At 47.7% G+C, this 21192-nt stretch overlaps 1 protein-coding gene across 1 annotated transcript in view; it reads left to right on the forward strand.

Annotated features, from left to right (window-relative positions):
- The first annotated feature begins 8959 nt into the window (after positions 1–8959).
- LOC114778467 (teneurin-4-like) overlaps positions 8960–21192 on the forward strand; it is a 28940-nt gene continuing 16707 nt past the window's right edge. The window contains exons 1-5 of the mRNA XM_028967124.1: positions 8960–9080; positions 11405–11602; positions 16489–16735; positions 18193–18291; positions 18826–19061. Coding sequence (XP_028822957.1) covers positions 8960–9080; positions 11405–11602; positions 16489–16735; positions 18193–18291; positions 18826–19061 — 901 coding nt within the window. The remainder of the gene's footprint in view (positions 9081–11404; positions 11603–16488; positions 16736–18192; positions 18292–18825; positions 19062–21192) is intronic.

Consider the following 21192-nt stretch of genomic DNA (forward strand, 5'->3'; position numbering starts at 1 on the left):
CAGTGTTATTTGTCTAGAACATGTGTGTAGTATCAGAAGTTGAGCTGTGAATGTGTTATTTGTCTAGAACATGTGTGTAGCATTAGAAGTGGAGCTGTGAATGTGTTATTTGTCTAGAACATGCGTGTAGAATCAGAAGTCGAGCTTTGAACGTGTTTTTTTTCTAGAACGTGTGTTTAGTATCAGAAGTTGAGCAGTGAACGTGTTTTTTTGTCTAGAACGTGTGTTTAGTATCAGGAGTTGAGCTGTAAACGTGTTATTTGTCTAGAACATGCATGTAGTATCAGAAGTCGAGCTGTGAACATCTTATTTTTTTGAGAACATGTCTTAAGTATCAGACGTCGAGCTGTAAATGTGTTATTTGTCTTGAAATTGCGTGTTATATCAGAAGTGGAGCTGTGAACGTGTTATTTAGTGAGAACATGCGTGTAGCATTAGAAGTTGAGCTGTGAACATGTTATTTGTCTAGAACATGCGTGTAGTATTAGAAGTTGAGCTGTGAACGTGTTATTTGTCTAGAACGTGCGCGTAGTAACGTGTTTTTTGTCTAGAACGTGCGTGTAGTAACGTGTTATTTGTCTAGAACTTGCGTGTAATATCAGAAGTCGAGCTGTGAACGTGTTTTTTTTTCTAGAACGTGTGTTTAGTATCAGAAGTCGAGCTGTGAACGTGTTTTTTGTCTAGAACGTGTGTTTAGTATCAGAAGTTGAGCTGTGAACGTGTTTTTTGTCTAGAACATGTGTTTAGTGTCAGGAGTTGAGCTGTAAATGTGTTATTTGTCTAGAAAATGCGTGTTATATCAGAAGTGGAGCTGTGAATGTGTTATTTAGTGAGAACATGCGTGTAGTATTAGAAGTTGAGCTGTGAACGTGTTATTTGTCTAGGACGTGCGTGTAGTATTAGAAGTTGAGCTGTGAACGTCTTATTTGTTGAGAACGTGTGTTTAGTATCAGAAGTCGAGCTGTAAACGTGTTATTTGTCTAGAACATGCGTGTTATATCAGAAGTCGAGCTGTGAACGTGTTATGTCTAGAACGTGCGTGTAGTATTAGAAGTTGAGCTGTGAACGTGTTATTTGTCTAGAACATGTGTGTAGTATTAGAAGTGAAGCTGTGAATGTGTTATTTGTCTAGAACATGCGTGTAGTATTAGAAGTCGAGCTGTGAACGTTTTATTTGTTGAGAATGTGTGTTTAGCATCAGAAGTCGAGCTGTGAACATGTTGTTTTTTTAGAACGTGTGTTTAGTAACGTGTTTTTTGTCTAGAACATGCGTGTAGTAACGTGTTTTTTTTGTCTAGAACGTGCGTGTAGTAACGTGTTATTTGTCTAGAACATGCGTGTGGTATCAAAAGTCGAGCTGTGACCGTGTTATTTGTCTAGAACATGCGTATAGTATGAGGAGTCGAGCTGTGACCGTGTTATTTGTCTAGAACATGTGTGTAGTATCAGAAGTTGAGCTGTGAATGTCTTATTTGTCTAGAACATGCGTGTAGTATTAGAAGTCGAGCTGTGAACGTTTTATTTGTTGAGAATGTGTGTTTGTCTTATTTGTTGAGAATGTGTGTTTAGTATCAGAAGTCGAGCTGTGAACATGTTGTTTTTTTAGAACGTGTGTTTAGTAACGTGTGTTTTGTCTAGAACGTGCGTGTAGTAACGTGTTTTTTGTCTAGAATGTGTGTTTAGTAATGTGTTTTTTGTCTAGAACCCTTGTGTAGTAACGTGTTTTTTGTCTAGAACGTGCGTGTAGTAACGTGTTTTTTGTCTAGAACGTGCGTGTATTAACATGTTTTTTGTCTAGAATGTGTGTTTAGTAACGTGTTTTTTGTCTAGAACGTGCATGTAGTAACATGTTTTTTGTCTAAAATGTGTGTTTTGTAACGTGTTTTTTGTCTAGAACCTGTGTGTAGTAACGTGTTTTTTGTCTAGAACGTGCGTGTAGTAACGTGTTTTTGTCTAGAACGTGCGTGTAGTATCAGAAGTCGCGCTGTGAACGTCTTGTTTGTCTAGAATGTGTGTTTAGTAACGTGTTTTTTTGTCTAGAACCTGTGTGTAGTAACGTGTTTTTTGTCTAGAACGTGCGTGTAGTAACGTGTTTTTTGTCTAGAACGTGCGTGTATTAACGTGTTTTTTGTCTAGAATGTTTGTTTTGTAACGTGTTTATTGTCTAGAACGTGCATGTAGTAACATATTTTTTGTCCTGAACCTGTGTGTAGTAACGTGTTTTTTGTCTAGAACGTGCGTGTAGTAACGTGTTTTTTGTCTAGAACGTGCGTGTAGTAACGTGTTTTTTGTCTAGAACGTGCGTGTAGTAACGTGTTTTTTGTCTAGAACGTGCGTGTAGTAACGTGTTTTTTGTCTAGAATGTGTGTTTAGTAACGTGTTTTTTGTCCTGAACCTGTGTGTAGTAACGTGTTTTTTGTCTAGAACGTGCGTGTAGTATCAGAAGTCGCGCTGTGAACGTCTTGTTTTTCTAGAACGTGTGTTTAGTAATGTGTTTTTTGTCTAGAACGTGCGTGTAGTAACGTGTTTTTTGTCTAGAACGTGCGTGTAGTAACGTGTTTTTTGTCTAGAACGTGCGTGTAGTAACGTGTTTTTTGTCTAAAATGTGTGTTTAGTAACGTGTTTTTTGTCTAGAACGTGCATGTAGTAACATGTTTTTTGTCTAAAATGTGTGTTTTGTAACGTGTTTTTTGTCTAGAACCTGTGTGTAGTAACGTGTTTTTTGTCTAGAACGTGCGTGTAGTAACGTGTTTTTTGTCTAGAACGTGCGTGTAGTATCAGAAGTCGCGCTGTGAACGTCTTGTTTGTCTAGAATGTGTGTTTAGTAACGTGTTTTTTTTGTCTAGAACCTGTGTGTAGTAACGTGTTTTTTGTCTAGAACGTGCGTGTAGTAACGTGTTTTTTGTCTAGAACGTGCGTGTATTAACGTGTTTTTTGTCTAGAATGTTTGTTTTGTAACGTGTTTATTGTCTAGAACGTGCATGTAGTAACATATTTTTTGTCCTGAACCTGTGTGTAGTAACGTGTTTTTTGTCTAGAACGTGCGTGTAGTAACGTGTTTTTTGTCTAGAACGTGCGTGTAGTAACGTGTTTTTTGTCTAGAACGTGCGTGTAGTAACGTGTTTTTTGTCTAGAACGTGCGTGTAGTAACGTGTTTTTTGTCTAGAATGTGTGTTTAGTAACGTGTTTTTTGTCCTGAACCTGTGTGTAGTAACGTGTTTTTTGTCTAGAACGTGCGTGTAGTATCAGAAGTCGCGCTGTGAACGTCTTGTTTTTCTAGAACGTGTGTTTAGTAATGTGTTTTTTGTCTAGAACGTGCGTGTAGTAACGTGTTTTTTGTCTAGAACGTGCATGTAGTAACGTGTTTTTTGTCTAGAACGTGCATGTAGTATCAGAAGTCTTGTTTGTCTAGAATGTGTGTTTAGTAACGTGTTTTTTGTCCTGAACCTGTGTGTAGTAACGTGTTTTTTGTCTAGAACGTGCGTGTAGTATCAGAAGTCGCGCTGTGAACGTCTTGTTTTTCTTGAACGTGTGTTTAGTAATGTGTTTTTTGTCTAGAACGTGCGTGTAGTAACGTGTTTTTTGTCTAGAACGTGTGTGTAGTAACGGTTTTTTTTGTCTAGAACGTGCGTGTAGTAACGTGTTTTTTGTCTAGAACGTGCGTGTAGTAACGTGTTTTTTGTCTAGAATGTGCGTGTAGTATCAGAAGTCGCGCTGTTAACGTCATGTTTGTCTAGAATGTGTGTTTAGTAACGTGTTTTTTGTCCTGAACCTGTGTGTAGTAACGTGTTTTTTGTCTAGAACGTGCGTGTAGTAACGTGTTTTTTGTCTAGAACGTGTGTGTAGTAACGGGTTTTTTGTCTAGAACGTGCGTGTAGTAACGTGTTTTTTGTCTAGAACGTGCGTGTAGTAACGTGTTTTTTGTCTAGAACGTGCGTGTAGTAACGTGTTTTTTGTCTAGAACGTGCGTGTAATAACGTGTTTTTTGTCTAGAACGTGCGTGTAGTATCAGAAGTCGCGCTGTGAACGTCTTGTTTGTCTAGAATGTGTGTTTAGTAACGTGTTTTTTGTCCTGAACCTGTGTGTAGTAACGTGTTTTTTGTCTAGAACGTGCGTGTAGTAACGTGTTTTTTGTCTAGAACGTGCGTGTAGTATCAGAAGTCGCGCTGTGAACGTCTTGTTTGTCTAGAATGTGTGTTTAGTAACGTGTTTTTTGTCCTGAACCTGTGTGTAGTAACGTGTTTTTTGTCTAGAACGTGCGTGTAGTATCAGAAGTCGCGCTGTGAACGTCTTGTTTTTCTAGAACGTGTGTTTAGTAATGTGTTTTTTGTCTAGAACGTGCGTGTAGTAACGTGTTTTTTGTCCTGAACCTGTGTGTAGTAACGTGTTTTTTGTCTAGAACGTGCGTGTAGTAACGTGTTTTTTGTCTAGAACGTGCGTGTAGTATCAGAAGTCGCGCTGTGAACGTCTTGTTTGTCTAGAATGTGTGTTTAGTAACGTGTTTTTTGTCCTGAACCTGTGTGTAGTAACGTGTTTTTTGTCTAGAACCTGTGTGTAGTAACGTGTTTTTTGTCTAGAACGTGCGTGTAGTAACGTGTTTTTTGTCTAGAATGTGTGTTTAGTAATGTGTTTTTTGTCTAGAACGTGCGTGTAGTAACGTGTTTTTTGTCTAGAACGTGCGTGTAGTAACGTGTTTTTTGTCTAGAACGTGCGTGTAGTAACGTGTATTTTGTCTAGAACCTGTGTGTAGTAATGTGTTTTTTGTCTAGAACGTGCGTGTAGTAACGTGTTTTTTGTCCTGAACCTGTGTGTAGTAACGTGTTTTTTGTCTAGAACCTGTGTGTAGTAACGTGTTTTTTGTCTAGAACGTGCGTGTAGTAACGTGTTTTTTGTCTAGAACGTGCGTGTAGTAACGTGTTTTTTGTCTAGAACGTGCGTGTAGTAACGTGTTTTTTGTCTAGAACGTGCGTGTAGTAACGTGTTTTTTGTCTAGAACCTGTGTGTAGTAACGTGTTTTTTGTCTAGAACCTGTGTGTAGTAACGTGTTTTTTGTCTAGAACGTGCGTGTAGTAACGTGTTTTTTGTCTAGAACCTGTGTGTAGTAACGTGTTTTTTGTCTAGAACCTGTGTGTAGTAACGTGTTTTTTGTCTAGAACGTGCGTGTAGTAACGTGTTTTTTGTCTAGAACGTGCGTGTAGTAACGTGTTTTTTGTCTAGAACCTGTGTGTAGTAACGTGTTTTTTGTCTAGAACCTGTGTGTAGTAACGTGTTTTTTGTCTAGAACGTGCGTGTAGTAACGTGTTTTTTGTCTAGAACGTGCGTGTAGTAACGTGTTTTTTGTCTAGAACCTGTGTGTAGTAACGTGTTTTTTGTCTAGAACGTGCGTGTAGTAACGTGTTTTTTGTCTAGAACGTTCGTGTAGTAACGGGTTTTTTGTCTAGAATGTGTGTTTAGTAACGTGTTTTTTGTCCTGAACCTGTGTGTAGTAACGTGTTTTTTGTCTAGAACGTGCGTGTAGTATCAGAAGTCGCGCTGTGAACGTGTCTAGAACGCGCAGGAACATGTGTTTAACGGCGATTAACACGGCTGTACTTTGAAGCCTGACAGCATCAGGAGAATTGTGGACGTGTAGGCGTGGATGAGATTAGGCACTTTTTTGTAGGCCACTCCGCGTGGGATGTCGGGCTGGAACGAGGGGACGCTCGCTGGAACGTTCTGTTGCTCGGAGGCGGCGCGCTGCAGAGAGGACACTCACGTCTCCACGTCTGCTGGAAGCTGTTGAAAGAGATCCGCCGCTCGTACTTGCCTGAGTGGGGGGTTTTCTTGGTGGGATTTGTGGACGTCAGGCGGTTGTCACGACATGGCAGCTCTTCTCAAACATCAATACGAGACTCGATTTCAGATCAGACGGAAAAACCTGGAGGCCAAATCACACCAGGCCCTGTCTTCCTGAGACGTTCCTTCAAATTTAAAAAAGGTTTGTAACGAAACTGTTCTAAATGCGGTCAGTCATACACAAGCCCCGCCCACTTTATGTTTCAAACATGGCGCCACTCGGACCAGCAGAGGATCGCAGGGCCGAGTCGCGCCTCCAAACGAATGAAAGGAGTGAAAAGCGTGCTTTGGACAGAGACTGCAGCCGTGGAGACTGGGGTCTTGTCGAGGGACAGCCGCCGTGGCCGCTGTTCTGGTTCTGTAGTCTGTTATTCGCGCCATGCAGGCGACGGCAACGCTCTTCCGCCAGATTTATATATGGCCTTCACGCGCTGCCAGTTACGCTGCAGCTGCGCATCGCGCATCAGAGCTGCACAAAGGGCCTATCTGTCACGGCCCGGGGTGTGTGCAGCGTTCCTCTCTTATTAATTCACTAATTAATGGAGCCGATTGGCTCTGTAATCGGGGTCTGGATGGGATAATTAGTGCCTCGTTTAAAGGTTACCTGCATGCTGGCGTTCTATCATACTGGTTCTCTGACTGGCAGTGAAGGAACATCGTACTTTACTGGCTGATGGTATTTTAGTGAAAATGACAAGTTCTTCCATCAGGAGAACGGTGGTGAAAGTAGCTGGATTTGGGAGACGAGATGTTAACCCTAATTAAAGTCCTGGTAATCTTTACGCTGGTGTTGGTAGTGGGCGTGGTCACGTATTGACATATTTTGGAAATTGAATAAAATTCTACAGAAAGTCAGATGGAACCTACTGATGTCTTTAATTGTCTTCATTTTAGGGCTTTTTGTCAAATAAATAGTAGCAGTATAATATATTTTGACGATTGCGGCCATTAAAAGCAGAATTGCAGCGCAGTCTCGCCTAATTATTACGATTGGGCTTCTGTTGACGACTCTCTGACTAATGGGGTGGAAGCAGGCCGGGTGTGGTGCGGAGAGTCAGGCCTCGTGGCCCTGTGGCCGTTAAAGGGGATTTTTATTTCCATTCTCTCTGTAATGGCCGGCCTCGTCTATAAAGGAAAACTTTTATGGCTATTTACTGTTTGTTTTGGGCGTGCTCGTACATCACCGCGCCACTCAAAAATGATGATATTGATTCCGTCCAGCTAGATGGCTTGGTCAGGAGAAAGTTATTCCTTTTCCGATGACGGTCCATTTGTGAAGCCATTTTCTGACTTCCTCCCCGGTGCTGCGGTCGCTTGTTTGCGTGATCGAGGCTCGTCTGGAACAGTCAATTCCTCGGGCCGAGTGGATGGCGAAGGTGTGGTCGTCGTAAAACGGGGCGCCTCGCCGCAGATGGATGCTCTGATGGAACACGCTCGGCGACTGGAGCACGTCCCTGAGTGATGGAGTGTGGGGACGAGAGGAGCATGTGCAAAATGGCCATGCAGCGGCCCTTAAAACGATTATGTCTTTATGCACGCTGGGTTCCTCCCTGCGGCGCACGGGCCGATCCAGACGGCGTGTGATGAGGGATGGTGGAGGCTGCACGGTCTTTACCTGCCATGCAGGGACCGCTCTGTGTTTTTGGACGATTTGAGGACTTAATTGCGAGGGCAAAGGATCAAATCCACCTTTGCAGCATGAAGAATTTAGCACATGGTCACCAGTTATTATGAGATCAGTAAATTGGATGGTGCATTATAAGTTTACATGTATAAAAGTAGATATTGTGTGCATGATATTTATGCACATCTTTTAGGATCATTGTTTTGAGGGATATAGATCTGCACCAATCATCAGGAGTAAATCAGCGAGGCTGAATTTGGGACCGGGTCCATGAAAATGCACTTTTCACTATTGTTTGGACCGATTCTGTTAATTGTTCCTGTCGTGTACTGTGCGGTACGGTCTGTAAGAAGGTGAAGTCCCAAAGTCGTGGGCAGGGTTCCTGTTGGGTGGGTTTTGTTTAATAACCAACAGAGGGACGGACGGGGAATGGCCACCACCACTGACCTCACATCAGTTTTATACACAGTAACTGTTCAGAAGACCTACTAGAAACCTGTAGATGACACTGTTCCTGGATCACACACTTTGACCTTGTGGTAGGTAGTAGTAGGGTGGTAGTAGCCTAGTGGGTAACACACTCGCCTATGAACCAGAAGACCCGGGTTCGAATCCCACTTACTACCATTGTGTCCCTGAGCAAGACACTTAACCCTAAATTGCTCCAGGGAGACTGTCCCTGTAACTACTGGTTGTAAGTCGCTCTGGATAAGGGCGTCTGATAAATGCTGTAAAAAAAAAATGTGACCTTGTCCCATTCCATTATCATCTCTTCCAATTGCCAGTCTGTTTTCTGTTGGCTGAAACCCCGCCCCCACTTTCTTTTGATTAATACACACTGGAAAGTGGCCTGGCCTGCGGCTGTGTGAATGTTGTGGATGCACATGTATGTTATGTGCGTGCACACACGCACACACACACACACACACACACACAAAATGAGCAAATTGACAGCATTGACACAATTTATTGAGTGTCTGAAGTGGCCTGGGAATACAGGGCTAGTTGAAAGCTTCATTGATTTTGCTTGTTATTTATCATGTTGGGAGCAGCAGCTTGTTGCATTAACTGTCCTCATGTCCTTCTAGACAGTTTAGATCTACATGCTAATGGTCACAAGTGCTCAATCCAGATCTATACACTGAAGACCTGAGATGTTTTCCATGGTGTAGATCTACACGTTACAGATCACTCACTGCTGATCTAGATTTCTTCGTGCGAACCAACAACATTTTTATAATGTTTGCGAGGACGTTTAAATTTCGTGAAGGTACACAGGCCGCACACTCAGACTCAGATGCCGCTGGAGTCTCCCCCTTGTTATTCTGCTCAGTGGTTTGGGTTGTTGTTCCCTGTCGATGTTCGGCCAGGACTCCGGGGAGGGCAGCTGGTGATACAGCGAGTAACCATAGCGACACTGCAGTTGGCCCTCAGTCCCTTTTCCTGCGGCTTCACTTGGTTTGGTTACCAGGGTCATTCAATTAGGCTCCGTGTGAGTCGATGGAGACCCCTGGCCCCCGCTGGTTGGAGATGGGGCTGGAGGGGGGTCTGAACTGGGGTCTGAAGGACGCGCCTCTGGAGGAGGAGTGGCCCGGACTTCTGAAACGGGACCACCAACCGTGTTGGGCCCTGGCTCGCACCCGGAGCCCGAGCTCTGAACGCACGCAGGAATGCTGGACGGGAATGAATTACCCATGCGGCGAATAATTAAGCACTGCGAGACGCCCCGGAAAAAAGCTTTGTCTGCAAGACAAATTGTGCTCGGAGCGGGAAAGTGCAACATATTTTCATTTCTCCCAATGACTTTGACTACTTTTAGAGGACTTGGGCCCTTTTTTTGTTTCCTGTGTGGATAAAAAATGATGCGGGGAAGATTTTTCATTTGCGAGCACAAAGCTGATGGGATTGTTTTTCTTCCCCCCTCTTCAGTAAATGGAAGGAATCTGAATGGAGTGGAAATGAATGAGTTTACCTTTCCGTTTCATTTCAGATCGCGTCCCCCGGGACGGCACGCTGCCGCCTGCGTGAGACAATAGGGTCAGTCTCCTGCTGGCTTCCTATTCGCCTCACAACCTGATATCAGACGGTGGTGGTCGCCGCGGGCAGAGAGGCTCATAACGCTCGTAATTAACACAATCTAGTCCTGTACAAAGAACATGGCCCTCACAGACACGTCCACGTTCACAGATTCCTTTAAATGTCAGCGCAATTAGACAAAAAGATGATAGATAGTGGGGCAGTGGGGACCTTGCGGGTAAAGAAGCGGACTTGTAACTGGAAGGTGGTGGGATCGAGGTGCCACTGAGCAAAGCACCGTCCCCACACGCTGCTCCCCGGGCGTCTGTCATGGTGCCCAATGCTCACCAAGGGTGATGGTTGAATACAGAGGACACGTTTCACTGTGTCGCTGTGCGCTGTGCAGCACAATGACAATCGTTTCGCTTTCAGTTCATAGAAATCATCGACTCTGCTGTTTATCAGAATCTCGATATTTGATATTCATAATATCTTTTGAAATGAATATGTGAAAGTGACGTGATTGTCATTGTGAGACACTGCAGCACAGCACACGGTGACGCGGTGAAACGTGTCCTCTGTATTTAACCGTCACCCTTGGTGAGCAGTGGGCACCATGACAGGCGCCCGGGGAGCAGCGTGTGGGGACGGGACCTTCATCAAGGGGACCTCATTGGCACCTTGGCGGCTCAGGATCGAACCCACCACCTTCCGGTTACAGGCCACCACTGCCCCAAATATGCCTGCAATATGATTATCAAAAAAAGTTATTACTGTTTTAAAGTCACGAATGTCATGATAAATACTGTATATGAAAATAATGTGAATAATGCCTGAAAATAAAATGTATTTCAGATGTACAAGAACCACGTCTGTGGATAGTCAAGGTTTTTCTTGTTGAATGTGATTTTGATAAATATCTTCTATCCCAGGCGTCCTTGTATTATCAGTGCTGATGGCCGTGCAGTTTTATTGCTTTATAAATAGAATTTTTCCATGTGTTTGTGTGCGTAATATTAACGCGGGGACGCGCGTTTACTCTGCCCTGTGGAGTCGCGTTTCACGCCGTGCTGATTAATGGGGTGCACTCGGTAATTACATGTACGCCATGAGCCGGTGACAGTGGGGTGCGTTGGGCTTGTTTTGCCGCAGTTACTGTTAATTTTGTTAATTGCCTCTTAATTGCCACCGAATCAGCACAGAATGTGCTTCAGAAATGGACCTTCTGCCGATCTCCTTGGGTTGGGGGCTGCTGGTGCTTCACGTTGTGTGCCGATGCCGCCGCGGAGGCTGCGGCATTAATAAAACTTTATTAGCAGCAGTGCAGAGGATGCGCCTTCCTGTGATCACCGTGGCAGGAGAAATAAATGGATCCAACATGGACGCCATGATATCATTCACCCGAAAATCCCTGTGCAGTAGAGAGGTGTGCCTATTCGGTTTGTAGCCCCGCCCACATGCCCCGCCCACATGCAGCAGGGGAACCAGACCTGTGAAGACGGCGTTTATCTTTATTTATTGCAGTGTGAGTGTGTCTGTGTGTCTACATTTCAGAACTTTGAAAAGTTTGCCTCAAGTTGCCATCGGCCTCAACACAATAACTAGTTTCTGGCTTTTTGAACCCGTTTCAGAGCTGAACTCGAACCCACACAGGTGATGGTTTGTGCTCTAAACCATTTTTGGTGTCTTAATTACAGGTGGTTTGCCTTTTCAGTGCATTTCTGTGCTCAGTTTTTAACGTTGCTTTGCCAGCAAAGTTCTTCTGTCTTTCTGAGCTAAATTGGTAGAAAATAAAGGGAATAAACGATTATGAAACAAAGGAGCTGGGGAACAACGTGAGGAGATGAAAGACAGAAGACTTTGTTCCTGCCATCCGGGGGGCGAGTCTCAGCTGCTGAGTGCTTTTTATTTCTCTCCCCCCATTCGCAGGTCCGCCCCAGCATTGCTCCTCCGTCTCCTCCTCCCCCGTCGAGTCCCTCTACCCGCCCCCTTCTCTTTCAGCCAATGGCAGCCCGGGAAGGTTGCTAGGCAACTGTGTGGCTGAGCCAGCCCGGGACTCGGGCTCCGAAGATGAATTTGGCCCCGGTTCTTTCTTAGTTAAAGCTCCAGCCGCTGCGCTCGCTGACGGTGAGTTGGTCTTCAAACTTCTGCTGGCGGCTCGAGACCATGTGACCTGCTCTCTGATCTCTGCTCGTTGTTTAGTGCAGGCAGGATGGAGATGTGACGGGTTGAGTTATGGGGTTTTTGGACGCCCCGGGCCTGTGTGCTCAGGGAAGCAGCGTGATGGAGATGTGGGAGACGGATTTTATGGTGGATGGAGGGGTGCTTCAAGTTGTGGAAAGTCCACAGCAGCTTATTCCGCACATTATTCCGACATAAGCGACATTAATTTTCATTCATCGTCATCCTGGAATCGTTCTCCAGAACCGACGAACATTAGAAACGCAGCCGCGAGGAAGCCATCAAATATTTAAAGCGTGATAATCCATTTTTCTTCAGGGCTGCGGCGTCTGAGGTCCATAGTAACTCCACGTTTTTATCACCCTTGTCATCCTGTTCATAAAATGGCAGGTTGTGGACCTGGGCTGCTTTTTTGGTTTATCCCCCTTTTTCGTGGCATTTTGCTCTGTGGATGTTGCTCTCTGTATCTGAGGAGCGTGTAATTACTCTTGTTTTAATGTAAAATTCTCATGAATGTTCCTCATTAACTCATCCCCAGCTGAGTTCGTTGAGTTAACGTGAGTTGGGGAACGCTGGAGTGTTGGAATGCAGGTAATGTGGAGATGGTGTGGTGAGTTAGGGCGGGAAGGAGAAGTCCTGGATGGGCGTCTTCCACCCGGCCGCACCCCAGCAGGCCATCGTGACTAATGAACAATGCACAATGGCTGCGTTATTTTCTCCTTTTTTAAAACCCAGAGGCTCAGAGTGCAGAGAACAAAAAATAAAATAAAAAAGAAGGACTTTAAATAATACATGAAGCTTTTCAAGTTAACCACCCACCGGCTGGAATTACATCAAACTCCAAAGTGCTCCGAATCTCTTTAGCAGCCGGGACCGCCTGCTGCCAGGAGCCGCCATTCCAGCGCGAAGCTCCTGCAGTTCCCGGCACGGCGGCCCTGGTGACACCTAAGCGTGAAGGTTTTGGTCCTGGGCTGGCGGTGACGGATGCCGGGTTGCTCTGCGCTGGTTTTTCAGCGCTGATTGTCTGTATTAATAAAGTATCGGCTGGGGTCTGGTGCCGGGGGCGAAGTTTTATTGCAGTGTGGTTTCTTTTTTTATTCTCTCTCTCTCTCTCTCTCTCTCTCTCTCTATCAGCGCTGCACCGTCACAAAGGAATAAAGGTTGTCGCATCTGAAATTGCATGTAAATAACAGACAACTTATGCAAATGCACCTTTCTGAAAGGCTCCGGCTTCGTCACTTCCATTGTTGGGCCACCGTGTTTGCCGCGCTGCTGTCAGCACAAGGGCCCAATTAGAAGGAGAAAGGCACTTAAACCACCCAATGGGCCATTGATGCCGGTCCGAGGCCATTTCCCAGCAGCCCGTGTTTTCATGCTCAGATTCAGCGGGACTCGGGCCCATAATGCACCTTGCCCGTTTGTTTTGTGGCCTCTGCTCCTGGCGCGTTCCGTGTTCCAGACGTCCCCCCGATCCGCAGTGTGTAAGCTTCGAACGCGGAGAGGTTAAAGAGCCCGTCCCGGCGCGCCTTGATGAATGTGCACCATTGTGCCGACGGTGTTGATTCTGCGCTGGGGACGGTAAATGCAGACTGTGCGTCTTGCGCTCTTGTCCCGGTGCTTCCCGTTAATCCCGTGCGGAGTGAAGCCAATCGGATGGTCTCGCAGGATCCCCGCTGGGCGCCTGCCCCGCCCCGACACCTCCGCGGCCTCTTTTAATTCGCAGCAGCATGGGACAGAAAGGAGGGGAAATAAAGGACCGGGACGCTGATGCTTTTGCATTTGAAATGAGGGTTTAATCCCTACAACTGGGTGGTAGTAGCCTAGCGGCTAACACACTCGACCCAGGTTCAAACCCCACTTACTACCATCGTGTCCCTGAGCAGGACACTTAACCCTGAGTGTGTCCAGGGGGGGACTGTCCCTGTAACTACTGACTGTAAGGGTGGTAGGGTACTGTAAATAGAGTGTTAGTAGCCTAGCGGGTAACACACTCGACCCAGGTTCAAACCCCACTTACTACCATCGTGTCCCTGAACAGGACACTTAACCCTGAGTTAGAGAGAGTGAAGTGATTGTCACATGTGATACAGCACAGCACACGGTGCACACAGTGAAATTTGTCCTCTGCTTAACCCATCACCCTGAGTGAGCAGTGGGCACCATGACAGGCGCCCGGGGAGCAGTGTGTGGGGACGGTGCTTTGCTCAGTGGCACCTCAGTGGCACCTTGGCGGATCGGGATTCGAACCAGCAACCTTCTGATTACGGGGCCGCTTCCTTAACCGCTAGGCCACCACTGCACCCTTGAGTGTCTCCAGGGGGGAACTGTCCCTGTAACTACTGACTGTAAGTCGTTCTGGATAACGGTGTCTGGTAAATGCTGTAAATGTACAACGTCACGGCTCCTGGACCGGCGCATGCCACACCCGTCCAGCAATGCAGGCTTTTATTAACAGTCGGGCGGGGTCTCTGACGCGGAACGTATTTATTTGTCGCCGGTTCATACTCATGCATGTGCAGTTTATGTTGGGGTCTGGGCTTCCCGAAAAACCGTAACTAGCTCCGTAAAAGGCGTGTGCAGCATGTGGGGACCTTAGGGGACGCGTAGTACGTGCTCGACAAATTTCAATAACGACCGCAACGTTCACCACGGAAAGGTCAGGAACCGTGTGGTTTGCAAATGCAACAGAATAAAGACTAAAGGGCGCTTTTCTCTCTCTCTCTCCGCCACGTTATTCACTCCGGGATGTTTGCATCTCTGCCGTGATTCATTACTTTTTCATTTTCACGGTCGTTTTGACCCGATGTGCCGTAAAATAGCGTGAATAGGATTGGTACGGGTCAGGGTACAGACACGACCCCGCAGGTAATGATGTGGCTGCGGTGGCGAGAAGCCCTGCGTCCTCACCGTATCCAGCCTCTGCACATTCGCACATTATGGATATCGATCATCGGTGTCTTTCCTTCTTTGTTCTCTGCGCTCGTCGTTCAATTATTCATGCGGCCTGTGCGAATCCGTCCATCGGCGGAGGGGACGGGACTGTCCTTGGAGACGGGCTGTTTGACGCCTGCGAGTGTCGAGTTGCGGAAGACTTTGTCGGTAATGGCTGGGGGAGATGTGGTGGAGGTCAGGAAGTAACATTTAGAATCAGCTCTCAATTACTCATTAGTACCAGCTCCACGTATACTAATTACATTCGTAAATTGATCTTTAGTCAATTCCATTACAAATGATCTGTACAAATCTGCACATTTCTTTTAATGGATAAGTGAATTGAGTCAGAAACTGACATCAGTTCATTCAAATGTTCGTTACTCTAATTTGGGGAAATAAAAGGTCACAAACCCAATAAAATGCTCAACATTTTCTTGAAAGATGATTTTGGCAGATTTATTAACAGATGACGTTGTAATATTTCTGTGTTATACGAGGCGGTGGGCAGGTTATCGGCACGTCTCATCTCCGTCTCAGCCGAGCGTCTCTCCCCTTCAGGACGCCGGTGAATCACCGCGGGTGAATCACTTCTTCTGCGGCGCGGCGCCTCCAAAATAAAGCTGCATCCGTCCTGAGAACATGGAACACCGCTCAGCATTGAATGGGTTCCTTGGCTGCTGGAGGCCTCAGGAACAGACCTTGGTTCCACCACGGTTCTGCAGACCTTGTTGACCAGTGAAAGGGAGCTCGCGAGGACACCGGGGCTTCATCCCGGCTTCAGCAGGGTTCTGAGTAATCACCAGGACACGTCTTTGTGAAGAGCCGTCTGTCAGCATCGATGACAAATGATGCCGCACTGCGGCCCGAAATGAAAGGGAATGAAAAAGAAGCATCTGGAATTGTGTCAGGAGCCACGTCCTGTAATGACTGGCGGCGCGGCGCGGCGTGCCAGAGAACGCGGCCCGTCTCCAATCTGTAGGTGCAAATTAGCATCCCTCGCTCCTCTCTCCGCCGAACTGTTGCCGCGAGAGCGGAGAAGGGAAGGAAGGTTAACTGTTGCTGAAGGATCCGCGGTGACGCCGTCATTTCTTCCCTCTCGGCGTCCCTGGTCCCTGGGTTCATCTGAAGCCCCTCCCCTCACCTTTCCCCCGAGTGTTGCGGGAGAGCCGCTTCGAACCGGCCGCCACGTCTGCTTTATGGAGGCCTGACCTTGTGGGGCGCCGCTGATGGAGGCCGGCTGATAAATATGGGCGGAGGAGAGTGGCCTGATGGGAGTTGCCATGCGGTGGCGATTTACTGCGGCGGCCGTAAAGCGGAGCGGCGATTCGCCGGCGCGTGCAGAGGCGGTGGGTCACTGATTGATTAATGGCTGGGCAGATATGGAAATGAATTGCTACAAGGAGTCCAAGGACACCGGCCCTTTATCTTCCACCGGGGTGGATGTTTCATATCCTGCGTCCGAGGCCTGGAACTGGATCTGGAGCCGGGTGTAATGACCGGCTGTCACCGGCGCAGGTGCCTAATATACCTGTCAGATGTGACACGTCCTGCGAGGGGAGGGAGGCGATAAGGACGTGCGAGGCGGTAAACCTGCTTCCTTAATAACGATTAAGGCTGGTAGTAGCCTAGCGGGTAACAGGTTCAAATCCCACCAGGGGGGGACTGTCCCTGTAACTACTGTCGCTCTGGATAAGGGCGTCTGGTAAATGCCGTAAATGTAAATGATTAAAATTTCAGGACGTTTAGTACGAGTCTCTATAAAAACACAGTAATGACCTTCTGGTCCAATTTAGGAGAAAAGCCACGATGCCGAATTTTTTAAATATACTGTATGATGATGACCTTAATATTTCAGCCTCAGTCAACTAGTCATGTGGTTTATTTCTCTCCTGTTGCAGAAGGAACGTTCCAGAACCAGTCCCGCCTGCGGACGCCACCTCTCCCCATATCCCACTCCCACTCGCCCAGCCAGCACCATGCCACCTCCATCAACTCCCTGAACCGGACCGGCTACACGCCCCGCAGCAACCCCAGCCCCGCCCCCCACGACGGCTCCAACCCGCCGGAGGGTTCCGCCAGCGGGCAGGACTCGGGCGGCGCCCCGGACAACTGGCTCCTCAACAGCAACATTCCCCTGGAGACCAGGTGAGTCCCGGCTAATTAAACGTTCCGGCGGGTTCCTGCATCGCTGAGCCCTGCTCCACTTTCAAATGTCACAGTGTCATTTAGCCTGACACCTGTTCCAACACGCGGGCCCGCTGAGGCTCCGCCCCACCACGCCCCGCTCCCCCAAACCAGAGCACCATGCAGAAGTCACCAATCTGAACCATTCTAATCAGGGCTGGATGCGGCACAGCACTCGTGTGGGGGTGCGGGCGGGTTCAGGTTTTTATAGAGAACAAGTCTACATGGTTAAAAATAATATACAAATAATCAACAAATTATTATAAAAAATGGTAAAGAGCAGCTACTTGACTGTAATAGTTTCCTGTTAATTAGTAATAAATACATTATTTGCATTTACTAATGTTGATTTTTATAGTTGAACACTAATATAGTAATATAGTTGTAGCGGTGGCCTGGCGGTTAAGGAAGCGGCCCCGTAATCAGAAGGTTGCGGGTTCGAACCCCGAGCCGCCACTGAGGTCCCGTCCCCACACACTGCTCCCCGGGCGCCAGTCATGGTGCCCCCTGTCACCAAGGTGTCTCACAATGACAATCACGTCACTTTCACTTAAAAAAAGAGAGCGGTCTCTATACGGTAGAAATTGAAGCTTGTTTAATTGTGAAATGGCGTCTTGTTGGGGTTCATTATTCCGGAGTGATGGCATGTTGGACGTGTCGCTGTATTCTCGCTGCCGCAGTCCAGGCCCTGACAGGTTCACTTCGGTGTGACGGTCCACTCAACAGGAAAATGAACGTTAATTCCAGTTTGTGGATGGATGCGCGGCGCCATAATGACTGATTAAGCGTAGATTCCCCCCAAGTTAATCCCGTGCAGGTATTCCCAGCGGAGGCGGAGAACAGATGGCGGCGTGAGATGGATGTGCAACAGGAGAGCGCGGCGGATTTGTATTTATCAGCCATATCAACGCGCCCTTAAAAAAACATCCATTATTTCAATTCCACGACAAAAATGGGAACTATTAGCAATTTCCACAAGGGCGCCAAAACAGGGCCCGTCATTCTGACCCGCTTAATGGTCTTATAATGGCCCTTTCCTCAGCCATCTGAGAGGGGGGGGAATGGTGCAGCCCACCTTGCTCCAGCTATGAATGCACCATTCTGCATCTTCGGAAGGTTTTGAGATGATTGATTACGCCCATTGCATGCTCCTTTTGCATCATTGCATATCTGGGATGACCTCATCATGCCCACAAATTTGGTGTTTAGATGTTTAGATTAGAGATCTGGACCAGAACTGGGGATGTGTGTCATTGTGCGTCTCTTTGAGCCTGTATTGATTTTTTTGGGTGCTTGTTTATTTGTTTATTTGTGGGCGTGGGGTTATTTACTGTGTCTCTGTGACCCCCCCACCCCACCCCGACCCCCCTGCATGCACGACTCAACCGCTTCATGTCCATCTCTCCACCTGTGTGTAGAAACATAGCAAAGCAGACATTCCTAGAGACATTGCAGGACAACCTGATCGAGATGGACATTCTGGCAACCACTCGCCGCGACGGCGCTTACAACGACGGGTACGTGCCGCGCCCTCGCACCCGCTGCCTCGGGATCTGCTTTGCCATGCTGCATTTGTCATCTCTGTCGTGGGTTCTCCCATCCTCGTTCCATCTCACCAGCGGCACACAAAAACGTGCTCCACCACCCCCGACACACGTTTCTTATTGTTCCACCCGGCCAATCGAAACGTACGCCGGGGTAGCAGAACCGACAGCCGTCACCGTAATTTTCACCCCCATTACATGCTGCCATCCAGGAAAGATAATTCCCATTCCCCCAGATCAAAGATTAAAAAGAAAGGACCAATGGCCACGCCCTCCCCAGCCCATCGCCGGCATGCGGCGACGCCCTGTCCCTCCAGGAGCTCTGCGCCGGCGTGCATTAGCAGGGATGTGCTGTGGTCACTCGTGCTGTAAATTAAATTTGATATCGATTGGCCGCTGCGACCAGGCCTGCTGAGACGGCGTTACCACGGAGATGTTTTATAAATGAGGTGAAAAGTCAAAATTGGTGAAGGACAACTGTAAACGCCTTCATCCTTCCCCCCTCAGACACTTCCTGTTCAAGCCGGGCGGGACGTCGCCGATGTACTGCACCACGTCTCCGGGTTACCCTCTGACCTCCAGCACGGTGTACTCGCCGCCGCCCCGGCCCCTGCCGCGCACCACCTTCTCCCGGCCCGCCTTCAGCCTGAAGAAGCCATACAAGCACTGCAACTGGAAATGCGCGGCCGTCAGCGCCATCCTGGTCTCCGTCACGCTGGTGTTCCTGCTGGCGTACTTCATCGGTGAGTCCAATCACAGCCGGCGGCATCGCCGCGGTAACCTGGCCTGCCTCCATCAGTCTTTTTTATCCATCACTCCATCATCCAGGGACAGGCGGCAGCTCACACCGTCAGAAGAGCTGGGCGGGGCCGGGCGGGGCACGCTGTTGCCTTGTCGTTTAATGCACGATGTTCAATAACGCCACACGTATTGATGCCTAATAAGTACGAGTGTTCTTTCTGTACGCCACTTTCCAGCTAATTCTATTACGTACGTTTGTATGTAACATGCTGCTGTTTAGCATATAAATGGTGACATCATTAAATAAAATTTCGCTTGGGGACGAGGAACAAAATCGGATTTTATGGAGCCGGAAAATGGAAGTGAAAGATGGTTCCAGCACAGTCTGCATTGGGAAGCTGAATAATGACTTTTTTTTTACATTTTGGTCCATATCTTCTGGGTCTTTTTTTTTTTTTTATTATTTAAATTTCATAATGTGCAGACAAAAGTATGGCGAAGTTTGCAAAAACAGATTTAAGTTGTGGAATCCGCAGTGCCTGACCTCGCCGGGGGACGTTGGCGGCCACCAGGCTGACGGGACTTAATCACCTCCTGTAATTAACTCCCCCAAAAAAGAAATCGGACCATCTCCCCGTGCGCCGCACGTAAATACGCCAAAAGAGCGGCGTCCCGCTCAATCAGGAACGGGGCGCCGCCATTTTAATTAAAATCTGATGAGGAAATATATTTAATTTAGAGTGAAATTAATTATTTAGGGCCGTAATGAGCAGCTCTAGCTGTGTCGTGTAATGAACCCAGTTGGACCCCGTTGGACAGATGTTTGGACTTGGGGTTTTGGGGGGTTTTTACTGTTTGGGGGTGTTGCGGGGGACATTTTCTTTGTGGTGTTGCTCACTTCCTGTGCGCTGGAGCACGAGGGGTCTCCATGGCCATCCCTCTTCGTCCGTTCCATCTGATCTTTAAAAGCAGCACAGGGGTCCGCGGGGGTCTGTAGTCGTCCGCCTCAGGGCTGATCAGCTGATCAACAGAGTTGAAAAGGCTTTGTGGAGGGACCCCTGCGGACCCCTGCAGACCCTGAAAGTGGCACGGTGACGTGCGGCGGTATTTTTACACGGTTATATTAAATAGCACGGTGTCATGTGGTTGGATTTGACACGTTAAGTAAATTCCACCGCTCAGTCATAAAAAGGGGGAGCTGCAGAGGGCTGGTTGTTATCATTTCTTCAGCCACCGCAACCTTGACCTCCGCGTCTGTTCCTCAACCGCCTCCGACACGGCAAGCCCCCCGCCAGAGAGGTGTAGCTGCCATTAGGTGGATAATGAGGGGGTGAAGGCTGCCACGTTCAACACTCATCCACTCGAGTGTCTAAACGGGATTAATTAGCCATATGCCTGCTAATGCGCATGGTCCACCCGCAGACGGATGAGCGGAGGACAAGCGCTTCTCTCGACGCGGCGCTGAAGCGCAACATCCTCCCTCCCTCCCTCCCTCCCTCCCTCCCTCATATTCCTTCTTTTTCCGCCTTGATGTCGAGGTCGGCTGCGATCGGCTGTCGGTCTTTTAAAATGAATAAATAAATAAAAGGAGGCTCCTGTATTTCCTGCCAGTCTGGGCCAAAAGTAATAGGCCCGTTCTCCTGGCGCGTGTGTGTGTGTGTGTGTGTGTGTGTGTGTGTGTGTGTGTGTGTGTGTGTGTGTGTGTGGTGTGAGTGAGTGTGTGTGTGAGTGAGTGAGTGTGTGTGTGAGTGTGTGTGTGTGTGTGTGTGTGTGGTGTGTGTGAGTGAGTGTGTGAGTGTGTGTGTGTGTGAGTGTGAGTGTGTGTGTGAGTGAGTGTGTGAGTGTGTGTGTGAGTGAGTGTGTGTGTGTGTGTGAGTGTGGTGTGTGAATGTGTGTGTGAGTGAGTGTGTGAGTGTGTGTGTGAGTGAGTGTGTGTGTGTGGTGTGATGGTTGAGTGTGTGTGTGTGAGTGGTGTGTGTTGAGTGAGTGTGGTGTTGTGTGTGAGTGTGTGTGTGTGTGTATGAACTCAGTTCTACCCCGTGCCCAGTAATTGGTCTTTCCACCTTCCTGCCAATAACCGCGCCACGAACGCAGGCTGGTGCAACAGCTCTGCCGTGTGTAGCCGGTTGGCAG

This window comes from Denticeps clupeoides, unplaced genomic scaffold (assembly GCF_900700375.1).
Source record: "Denticeps clupeoides unplaced genomic scaffold, fDenClu1.1, whole genome shotgun sequence".
Classification (NCBI taxonomy): domain Eukaryota; kingdom Metazoa; phylum Chordata; class Actinopteri; order Clupeiformes; family Denticipitidae; genus Denticeps; species Denticeps clupeoides.